At 65.6% G+C, this 11,313-nt stretch overlaps 2 protein-coding genes across 2 annotated transcripts; both read left to right on the forward strand.

Moving 5' to 3' along the window:
* Positions 1-132: 132 nt before the first annotated feature.
* Positions 133-2,993, forward strand: LOC309604393 (eukaryotic translation initiation factor 3 subunit C-like; the record flags this gene model as incomplete). The annotated part of the gene is given in 7 exon segments (XM_082339339.1): positions 133-262; positions 265-504; positions 584-743; positions 1,714-1,779; positions 1,853-1,940; positions 2,023-2,185; positions 2,826-2,993. Coding segments are annotated over 7 exon segments (933 nt in total), but the record flags the coding sequence as incomplete, so codon positions are not given.
* Positions 2,994-3,112: 119 nt separating this feature from the next.
* On the forward strand, positions 3,113-10,903 carry PRODH2 (proline dehydrogenase 2; the record flags this gene model as incomplete). The annotated part of the gene is given in 12 exon segments (XM_082339340.1): positions 3,113-3,268; positions 3,359-3,552; positions 5,135-5,255; positions 6,590-6,667; positions 6,762-6,842; positions 6,932-7,078; positions 8,120-8,286; positions 8,377-8,487; positions 10,532-10,616; positions 10,619-10,620; positions 10,731-10,824; positions 10,826-10,903. Coding segments are annotated over 12 exon segments (1,314 nt in total).
* Positions 10,904-11,313: the final 410 nt, after the last annotated feature.

Genomic DNA, 11,313 nt, shown 5'->3' on the forward strand with positions numbered 1-11,313 from the left:
CATCTTCTGCCCCCCAACCCCATCACCTCCATAGGGTTCCTCACGAGCTCCGCCATCTTCTGCCCCCCAACTCCTCCACCTCCACGGGGTTCCTGACGTTCTCCCCCCCCCTCCCCCCCCCCCCCGCCCCCTCCCCCCCAGATCCTCTACAACCGCACCATGGTCCAACTGGGGATCTGCGCCTTCCGCGAGGGGTTGATCAAGGACGCCCACAACGCCCTGCTGGACATCCAGTCCTCCGGCCGCGCCAAGGAGCTGCTGGGCCAGGCCTCCTCCTCCGCAGCCTCCAGGAGCGCAACCCCGAGCAGGAGAAGGTGGAGAAGCGGCGCCAGGTCCCCTTCCACATGCACGTCAACCTGGAGCTGCTGGAATGCGTTTACCTGGTGGCGGCCATGTTGTTGGAGATCCCGTACATGGCGGCGCACGAATTCGACGCCCGGCGGCGGATGATCAGCAAGCAGTTCCACCATCAGTTGCGCGTCGGGGAGAGGCAACCCCTGTTGGGTATTCCCATCATCCTCTCCTTCCCCTCCCCCGCCCCCGCCCCACCTCCTGCCCCACAAGTGCGGCGTTTACCCCCCAGGGCCGCCCGAGTCCATGCGGGAGCACGTGGTGGCCGCCTCCAAGGCGATGAAGATGGGGGACTGGCGAACCTGCCACCGCTTCGTGGTCAACGAGAAGATGAACGGGAAGGTGTGGGACCTCTTCCCCGAAGCCGAAAAAGTCCGCGCCATGTTGGTCAGGTGGGTGGGGCGGGGGGGGGGGAGGGGCGGGGGAGGGGCTGGGGGGCGGGGGGCAGGGGAAGGGGGGGGGTCGCCGTCAGCCCCGCGCTTCCCCCGCGCCCCCCCCCCGGCCCCTTCAGCTCCGCCATCGCCACGGGGTTCCTCAGGAGCTGCGTCATCGCCCTGCCCCCCAAGTGCCCCACCTTGACCTCCCTGCCCCCCAAGTGCCCCGCCCCCGCCGCCATGGGGCTCCACCCCCTCCCTGCCCCCCAACTCCTTGACCCCCGTTATCTCCATTGGGTTCCCCTTCAGCCCCACCCCTCCCCCTGCCCCCCAAGTCCCTCCCCTTGACCTCCGTTGGGTCCCCCTTGGCCTCCCTGCCCCCCAAGTGCCCCGCCCCCATTGCCATGGGGCTCCGGGGCCTCCCTGCCCCCCAACTCCATCATCGCCATGGGGCTCCACCCCCTCCCTGCCCCCCAAGTCCTTGACCCCCATCATCTCCATTGGGTTCCTCACGAGCTCCATCATCCCCCTGCCCCCCAAGTGCCCCACCTTGGCCTCCCTGCCCCCCAAGTGCCCCGCCCCCGCCGCCATGGGGCTCCGCCCCCTCCCTGCCCCCCAACTCCTTCACCCCCATCATCTCCATTGGGTTCCCCTTGGGCCCCACCCCTCCCCCTGCCCCCCAAGTCCCTCCCCTTGACCTCCATTGGGTCCCCCTTGGCCTCCCTGCCCCCCAAGTGCCCCGCCCCCGCCGCCATGGGGCTCTGGGGCCTCCCTGCCCCCCAACTCCATCATCGCCATGGGGCTCCACCCCCTCCCTGCCCCCCAAGTGCTTGACCTCCATCATCTCCATTGGGTTCCTCACGAGCTCCATCATCGCCCTGCCCCCCAAGTGCCCCACCTTGGCCTCCCTGCCCCCCAAGTGCCCCGCCCCCATCGCCATGGGGCTCCGCCCCCCAACCGGCCCCTCCCCCCCCCCTCCGTCTCGCAGGAAGATCCAGGAGGAGTCGCTGCGCACCTACCTCTTCACCTACAGCAGCGTCTACGACTCCATCAGGTGGGGGGCGGGGCGGGGGGGGGGCGGGGCGGGGGGGGTGGGCGGGGCTCCGCTGACCCCTCCCCCTCGGCAGCATGGAGATCCTGGCGGCCATGTTTGAGCTGGACCTGCCGACGGTGCACAGCATCATCAGCAAGATGATCATCAACGAGGAGCTGATGGTGAGCGCGCGCCGTGGGGCGGCCCCATAGCGGGGGGGGGGGCGGGGCTTGATGGCGTGCCCCGCCCCCCCCCCCCCCGCAGGCGTCTCTGGACCAACCGACGCAGACGGTGATGATGCACCGGACGGAGCCCACGGCGCAGCAGAACCTGGCGCTGCAATTGGCCGAGAAGCTGGGGGGGCTGGTGGAGAACAACGAGCGCGTCTTCGACCACAAGCAGGGCTCCTACGGCGGCTACTTCCGAGGTCCGGACCCACGGCGGCCGGACCCACACAGCCCTGCCCCACACCGCCCCTGCCCCACGGCGGCCGGACCCACACAGCCCTGCCCCACACAGCCCTGCCCCACACCGCCCTGCCCCACGGCGGCCTGACCCACACAGCCCTGCCCCACGGCGGCCTGACCCACACAGCCCTGACCCACACCGCCCTGCCCCACGGCGGCCTGCCCCACACAGTCCTGCCCCATGGCGGCCTGCCCCACACATCCCTGCCCCACACATCCCTGTCCCACACCGCCCTGACCCACACAGCCCTGCCCCACACATCCCTGCCCCACACAGCCCTGCCCCACACCGCCCTGACCCACACAGCCCTGCCCCACGGCGGCCTGCCCCACACAGCCCTGCCCCACGGCGGCCTGCCCCACGGCGGCCTGCCCCACACAGCCCTGCCCCACGGCGGCCTGACCCACACCGCCCTGACCCACACAGCCCTGCCCCACACAGCCCTGCCCCACGGCGGCCTGCCCCACACAGCCCTGCCCCACGGCGGCCTGACCCACACCTCCCCGCCCCACACCCTGCCCCACACCTCCCCGCCCCACACCCCGCCCCACACCTCCCCGCCCCACACCCCGCCCCACATCTCCCTCTCCTCCCCACAGATCAAAAAGACGGCTACCGGAAAGGCGACGGCGGCTACTTACGTCGCGGCGGCTACCGCCAGCAAGACCGCGGGGCCAACTACTGAGCCCCACGGCGGCCCCCAGCCCCACGGCGCCCCCCAGCCCCACGGCGGCCCCGCCCCCCCCTCGAATAAAGCCCGCGATTGGCTCCGCCTCCCCCTCGCTCCGTGGGGCGCCGGTGTGGGGGCGGGGGGGGGCGAGTTAATGAGTGACGCCGGCGGCCATTTAACCGCCGGCCCCCGACCTTTGCGCCCGTCGGCCGCGCTATGGGGCGGGCGGGCGACGCCGTGGGGCGCCCCACGGCGGGCTTGGACTTCGGGGCGGGGACGGCCCTGCGCGCGCTGGGGGGCGGCGAGCTGGCGCGGGCGCTGCTGGTGCTGCGCCTCTGCGCCTTCCCCGCCGTGGTGCGGCACGCCGGCGCGGTGAGGCCCCCCCCCCCCCTCCGCCCCACGGCGCTATGGGGCAGAAAGGGGGGGGGGGGGGGGGCTTCAACCGCTCTCCCCGCCCCATAGATCCTGAGGGCCTCGCGGTGGCTGCTGGGAGCCCGGCTGTGGGGCGCGCTGCTGCGGGCCACCTTCTACGGGCAGTTTGTGGGGGGCGAGACCCCCGCCCAGGTGGGGGCGGCCGCCCGGCGCCTGCGCGCCGTGGGGCTGCGCCCCATGCTGGCCGTGCCCACCGAGGAGGAGGTGGGGCAGGAGAAGGAGGGGTAGGTGGGGCGCGGGGGGGGCCGCTATGGGGCGGGGGGGGGGGGGGGAGGGGGGAGCGCTATGGGGCAGGAGTGGGGGAGGGGAGTGTGCTATAGGGGAGGGGGAGCTGCTATGGGGCAGGGGGTGGGGGAGGGGAGTGCACTATAGGGGAGGGGGCCCGCTATGGGGCAGGGAGTGGGGGAGGGGGGAGCGCTATGGGGCAGGAGTGGGGGAGGGGAGTGCGCTATAGGGGAGGGGGCCCGCTATGGGGCAGGGAGTGGGGGATGGGGGAGCGCTATGGGGCAGGAGTGGGGGAGGGGAGTGTGCTATAGGGGAGGGGGGGCCACTATGGGGCAGGGAGTGGGGGATGGGGGCGCGCTATGGGGCAGGGAGTGGGGGATGGGGGCGCGCTATGGGGCAGGGCGGGGGAGGGGAGTGTGCTATAGGGGAGGGGGAGCTGCTATGGGGCAGGAGTGGGGGATGGGGGCCCGCTATGGGGCAGGGAGTGGGGGATGGGGGTGCGCTATGGGGCAGGGCGGGGGAGGGGAGTGTGCTATAGGGGAGGGGGAGCTGCTATGGGGCAGGAGTGGGGGAGGGGAGTGCGCTATAGGGGAGGGGGGCCACTATGGGGCAAGGAGTGGGGGATGGGGGTGCGCTATGGGGCAGGGTGGGGGAGGGGAGTGTGCTATAGGGGAGGGGGAGCTGCTATGGGGCAGAGAGTGGGGGATGGGGGCCCGCTATGGGGCAGGGGGTGGGGGATGGGGGTGCGCTATGGGGCAGGAGTGGGGGAGGGGAGTGTGCTATGGGGCAGGAGAAGGAGGAGTAGGTGGGGCGCTATGGGGCGGGGGGCAGCTATGGGGTGGAGGGGGAGCTGCTATGGGGCTGGGAGTGGGGGAGGGGGGAGCGCTATGGGGCAGGGAGTGGGGGAGGGGAGTGTGCTATGGGAGAGGGGGGCCGCTATGAGGCAGGGGGTGGGGGATGGGAGCCTGCTATGGGGCGGGGGGGGGATGGGGGCCCGCTATGGGGCGGGGGGGGATGGGGGTGCGCTATGGGGCAGGGTGGGGGAGGGGAGTGTGCTATAGGGGAGGGGGAGCTGCTATGGGGCAGGGGGTGGGGGATGGGGGCTCGCTATGGGGCAGAGAGCGTGGGGGGGGAGCGCTATGGGGCAGGGTGGGGGAGTGTGCTATAGGGGAGGGGGCCCGCTATGGGGCAGGGAGTGGGGGAGGGGGGAGCGCTATGGGGCAGGAGGAGGGGTAGGTGGGGCGCTGTGGGGCGGGGGTGGCGCTATGGGGCAGGGGTGGGGGATGGGGCCACGCTATGGGGCAGGAGAAGGAAGGATAGGTGGGTGCTATGGGGCAGGAGTGGGGGAGGGGAGTGTGCTATAGGGGAGGGGGGCCGCTATGGGGCAGAGAATGGGGGAGGGGGGCCCGCTATGGGGCACGGGGGTGGGGAGGGGTCGCTATGGGGCAGGGGGGTGGGGAGGGGTCGCTATGGGGCAGAGAGTGGGGGAGGGGGTCGCTATGGGGCAGGGAGGGGGTCGCTGTGGGGCAGGGGGCGGGGCCCGGTGGCCCCGCCCCACGTCTCGGCGGCGCCGTGGGGCAGGGAGGGGTGGTACGAGGCCAACCGCGGGGCGGCGCTGGAGTGCGTGGGGCTGGCGGCCGCCACCGGGCCCCACCCCATGATGCAGGTGAAGGTGACGGCCATGATGAGCGCCCGCCTCTGCGTGAGTGGGGGGGCGACCGAAAAAAGGGGGGGGGCGAGTAAAAACATGGGGCGGGCGACCAAAAATATGGGGCGGGCGACCAAAAAAATGGGGTGGGCGACCAAAAAAATGGGGTGGGCTACCAAAAATATGGGGTGGGCGACCAAAAAAATGGGGTGGGCGACCAAAAAATGGGGTGGGTGACTAAAAATATGGGGCGGGCGACCAAAAAAATGGGGTGGGCGACCAAAAAATGGGGTGGGCTACCTAAAATATGGGGTGGGCGACCAAAAATATGGGGCGGGTGACCAAAAAATGGGGTGGGTGACTAAAAATATGGGGCGGGCGACCAAAAAAATGGGGTGGGCGACCAAAAAAATGGGGTGGGCTACCTAAAATATGGGGTGGGCGACCAAAAATATGGGGCGGGTGACCAAAAAATGGGGTGGGTGACTAAAAATATGGGGCGGGCGACCAAAAAAATGGGGTGGGCGACCAAAAAAATGGGGTGGGCTACCTAAAATATGGGGGTGGGCGACCAAAAAATGGGGTGGGTGACCAAAAAAATGGGGTGGGCTACCTAAAATATGGGGTGGGCAACCAAAAATATGGAGTGGCGACCAAAAAAAACGGGGTGGGCACCCGAAAAATGGGATGGGCTACCTAAAATATGGGGTGGGCACCTGAAAAAGTGGGGTGGGCAACCAAAAATATGGGGTGGGCACACAGAAAATGGGGTGGGTGACTAAAAATATGGGGCGGGCACCCGAAAAAATGGTGTGGGCACCTGAAAACTTGAGGTGGGCACCTGAAAAGTGGGGTGGGCTACCTAAAATAGGGGGTGGGCAACTGAAAAAATGGGGTGGGCGACCCAAAATAGGGGGTGGGCTACCTAAAATATGGGGTGGGCAACCGAAAAACCGGGGTGGGCACCTGAAAAATGGGGTGGGCAACCAAAAAGTTGAGGTGGGCACGTGGAAAATGGGGGGGGCTACCTAAAATATGGGGCGGGCACCTAAAAAAGGGGGGTTGGCAACAAAAAAATTGGGGTGGGCACCTGGAAAATGGGGGGGGCTACCTAAAATATGGGGCAGGCACCTAAAAAAGGGGGGTTGGCAACCAAAAAATTGGGGTGGGCACCTGAAAAAAGGGCAGGGGCACCTAAAAGTATGGGGTGGCCACTGAAAAAAAGGGGGCGGCCGCCTGAAAAATAGGGGTGGCCGCCTCGAAAACGGGCTGGCCACCCAAGAAATGAGGCGGCCACGCCCGAAAAACGAGGTGGCCACCCGAAAAATTTGGTGGCCGCCTGAAAAAAATTTGGTGGCCGCCTGAAAAATGTGGTGGCCGCCCGGCAGGAGACGGTGTCGCAGCGGCTGGCGGAGCCGGGGGCGGGGCTGACGCTGGAGCGGGTGGCGGCGGTGATGGGGGGCGAGGTGAGCGCGGGGCCCCGCCCCCCTTCTTTGACCCCGCCCCCCCCCCCTTTGGCCGCCATCTTGGCGTGCTGACGGCGCTTCAAAATGGCGGCAGGCGGCCGCCTTCCCCTGCCTGACGCCGGCGGAGAACCGGCACCTGGGGCTGGCGCTGCGGCGCCTGGATGACGTCGCCGAGGTGAGGCGGGCGCGGCGGCGGCGGCGGCGGCGGGGTGACGTCACCGCGTCGCCGCCGCCGCGACCGACCGGGCGCGGCCTCGCCGGCAGAGCGCGGCGCGGCGCGGCGTGCGGGTGCTGGTGGACGCGGAGCAGAGCTGCGTCAACCCGGCCTTGAGCTTGGCGACGCTGGCGCTGATGGCGCGGCACAACCGGGCGGCGCCGTGGGTGTGGAACACCTACCAGGCCTACCTGCGGGTAACGGCGCCGCGCCGCGCCGGCATGGCCGCCGCGCCGGCCGGCGCCGCGCCGGAGGACGGGAGGGGGAGGTTGGCGGCGCCGTCATGGCCGCCGTCATGGCCGTCGCGGCGCCGTAGGACGGGAGGGAGCGGTTGGCAGCGGCGCGGTGCCATCATGGCCGCCATCATGGCCGTCATGGCGCCATAGGACGGGAGGGAGCGGTTGGCGGCGGCGTGACGCCATCATGGCCGCCATGATGGTTGCCACGGCGCCATAAGATGGGAGGGCGTGGTTGGCGGCGCCATCATGGCTGCCATCATGGCCGCTGTAGGATGGGAGGGCACAGTTGGCGGCGGCGCGACGCCATCACGGCCGCCATGACGGTTGCCACGGCACCATAGGATGGGAGGGAGCAGTTGGCGGCACCGTCATGGCCACCATCATGGCCGTCATGGCGCCGTAGGAAGGGGAGGAGCGGTGGGCGGCGCCATCATGGCCACCATCATGGCCGCCATGGCGTCATACAATGGGAGGGCGCGGTTGGCGGCGGCGCGGTGCCATCATGGCCGCCATCATGGCCGTCACGGCGCCGTAGGAAGGGGAGGAGCAGTCAGCGGCGCCATCATGGCCGCCATCATGGCCGTCATGGCGCCGTAGGAGGGGAGGGCGTGGCTGGCGGTGGCGCGACGCCATCATGGCCGCCATCATGGCCGCCATGGCGTCATACAATGGGAGGGCGCGGTTGGCGGCGACACGGCACCATCATGGCCGCCATCATGGCCGTCACGGCGCCGTAGGAAGGGGAGGAGCAGTCAGCGGCGCCATCATGGCCGCCATCATGGCCGTCATGGCGCCGTAGGAGGGGAGGGCGTGGCTGGCGGTGGCGCGACGCCATCATGGCCGCCATGATGGCCGTCGCGGCGCCGTAGGAAGGGGAGGGCGCGGTGGGCGGCGCCATCACGGCCGCCATCATGGCCGCCATGGCGCCGTACGAAGGCAGGGCGGGGCTGGCGGCGGCGGGGCGCCATGGCGGCCGCCCTGACGGCCGCGGCGCCGCAGGACGGGAAGGCGCGGCTGGCGGCGGACGCGGCGGCGGCGCGGGGGCGGGGCCTGTGCTTCGGGGTGAAGCTGGTGCGCGGCGCCTACCTGGAGGCGGAGCGGCGGCGGGCGCGCGGCGGGGGGCGCCCCGACCCCCTGCACCCCACCCTGGCCGCCACCCACCGCAGGTGACATTTTGGGGGCGAAGGGCGCGGTTTTGGGGGCGGCGGCGGCGGCGCGGCGGCGGCGCCACGCCCCGCCGCCATTTTGTCTGGCAGCTACGGCGAGTGCCTGGAGCTGGCGCTGGCGCTGGCGGCGCGGGAGGGGGCGGCCGTGGGGCTGATGGTGGCCACCCACAACGAGGCCTCGGTGCTGCAGGCCGCCCGCAGGTAAGGGGGGGGGGGGGGGCGGGCAACCGAATTCCGAGGGGGGCAACCGAAATTGGAAGGGCGGCAAGCAGAGATTCGAAGGGGGGCAACTGAATTTGGAGGGGGGGGGCAGCGAAATTTGAAGCGTTGCGCCCCGAATTTGAAGGGTGGCACCCGAATTCGGAGGGGGGCAACCGAATTTGGAGGGGGGGCCACTGAAATTTGAAGCGTTTCGCCCCCAATTTTAGGAGTGGCAAGTGAAATTTTAAGAGGGGCACTCGAAATTTGAAGAGGGGCACCCGAATTTGGAAGGGGGCAACCGAAATTTTACGTGTTTCACCGCAAATTTTAGGAGTGGCACCTGAAATTTGAAGAGGGGCACCTGAATTTGGAGGGGGGCAACCGAAATTTTAAGCGTTTTGCCCCAAATTTTAGGGGTCGCACCTGAAATTTTAGGAGTGGCACCCGACATTTTAAGAGGGGCACCCGAATTTGGAAGGGGGCAACCGAAATTTTATGTGTTTCACCCCAAATTTTAGGAGTGGCACCTGAAATTTGAAGATTTTCACCCCAAATTTTAAGCGTTTCATCCGAAATTTGAAGGGTGGCACCCGAATTTGGAGGGGGGCAACCGAAATTTTAAGCGTTTCACCCCAAATTTTAGGGGGGGCACCTGAAATTTGAAGATTTTCAGCCCAAATTTTAGGAGTGGCAACTGAAATTTTAAGCATTTTGCCCCAAATTTTAAGGGTGGCACTTGAAATTTGAAGAGGGGCAGCCAAATCTGGAGGGAGGCAACTGAAATTTTAAACGTTTCACCCCCAATTTTAACAGGGTCACCCAAATTTGGAGGCAGGCAACCAAAATTTTAAGCGTTTCATCCGAAATTTGAAGGGTGGCACCCGAATTTGGAGGGGGGCAACCGAAATTTTAAGCGTTTCACCCCAAATTTTAGGGGGGGCACCAGAAATTTTAAGGGTTTCACTCTGAATTTGAAGGAAACCCCCCAAATTTCAAGGATTTCACTCTAAATTTTAACAAAATCCCCCAAATTTCAAGAATTTCACTCTGAATTTTAAGGAAACCCCCCAAATTTCAAGGGTTTCACTCTGAATTTTAGGGGTTTCACTCTAAATTGAAATCCAAATTTCAAGGATTTCACTCTAAATTTTACAGAAAACCCCAAATTTCAAGGATTTCACTCTGAATTTTATGGAAACCCCCCAAATTTCAAGGATTTCACTCTGAATTTTACAGAAACCTGCCAAATTTCAAGGATTTCACTCTAAATTTTAAGGAAACCCCCAAATTTCAAGGATTTCACTCTAAATTTTAAGGAAACCCCCAAATTTCAAGGATTTCACTCTAAATTTTACGGAAACCCCCCAAATTTCAAGGATTTCACTCTAAATTTTAAGGAAACCCCCCAAATTTCAAGGATTTCACTCTGAATTTTATGGAAATCCCCCCAAATTTCAAGGATTTCACTCTAAATTTTACGGAAACCCCCCAAATTTCAAGGATTTCACTCTGAATTTTACGGAAACCCCCCAAATTTCAAGGATTTCACTCTAAATTTTAAGGAAACCCCCCAAATTTCAAGGATTTCACTCTGAATTTTATGGAAATCCCCCCAAATTTCAAGGATTTCACTCTGAATTTTACGGAAACCCCCCAAATTTCAAGAATTTCACTCTGAATTTTACGGAAACCCCCCAAATTTCAAGGATTTCACTCTAAATTTGAAGGAAACCCCCCAAATTTCAAGGATTTCACTCTGAATTTTATGGAAATCCCCCCAAATTTCAAGGATTTCACTCTGAATTTTAAGGAAACCCCCCGAATTTCAAGGATTTCACTCTGAATTTTATGGAAATCCCCCCAAATTTCAAGAATTTCACTCTAAATTTTACGGAAACCCCCCAAATTTCAAGGATTTCACTCTGAATTTTACGGAAACCCCCCGAATTTCAAGGATTTCCCTCTGAATTTTACGGACCCCCCCCCAAATTTTCCGTGCGTCCCCCCAAAGTTGACGCCCCGCCCCCCCCCCTTTCGTTGGCAGGATGGAGGAGCTGGGCATCGCCCGCCAAGATGGCGGCGTCTGCTTCGGGCAGCTGCTGGGGATGTGCGACCACGTCTCCCTCACCTTGGGTGCGCGCCCCTCGCCCCGCCGGGGGGGGGGGGGTGGGGGGGGTTTCGGGGTGCCCCTCGCCCCCCGAGGGGGGGTGGGGGGCGCCCCCCCGGTGACGTGCGCGGCGCAGGGGGCGGGCGGGGTACGCGGTGTACAAGTCGGTGCCGTACGGGGCGGCGGAGGCGACGCTGGCGTACCTGGCGCGGCGGGCGGAGGAGAACCGGGGGGGTGCTGCAGGCCGCCCGCAGGGAGAGGGGGCTCCTGGCCCGCGAGCTGCGGCGACGCCTCCTGCGACGCCCCTGACGCCCCCCCCAAAACCCCCCGGGGCACCCCCCCAAAACCCTGACCCCCCCCCCCCCCAACACCCCCGAGACCCCCCAGGGACCCCCCAAAAACCTGACACCCCCCCCCCCTTCCCAACACCCCCCTGCAAACCCCCCGGGACCCCCCAAAACCCCTGAGACCCCCAGGGACCCCCCCCAAAAACCTGACCCCTCCCACCCCCCCCCCAACACCCCCGAGACCCCGAGGACCCCCCAAAAATCTGACACCCCCCCCCCAGGGACCCCCCCAAACCCTTGAGATCCCCAGGGACCCCCCAAAACCCTGACCCCCCCCCCCACCCCTCCCAACACCCCCGAGGACCCCCCAAAAAACCTGACACCCCCCCCCCTTCCCAACACCCCCCTGCAAACCCCCCGGGACCCCCCAAA

This window comes from Platalea leucorodia (genome assembly GCF_965183815.1).
Source record: "Platalea leucorodia genome assembly, contig: HAP1_HAP1_SCAFFOLD_735, whole genome shotgun sequence".
NCBI classification, from domain to species: domain Eukaryota; kingdom Metazoa; phylum Chordata; class Aves; order Pelecaniformes; family Threskiornithidae; genus Platalea; species Platalea leucorodia.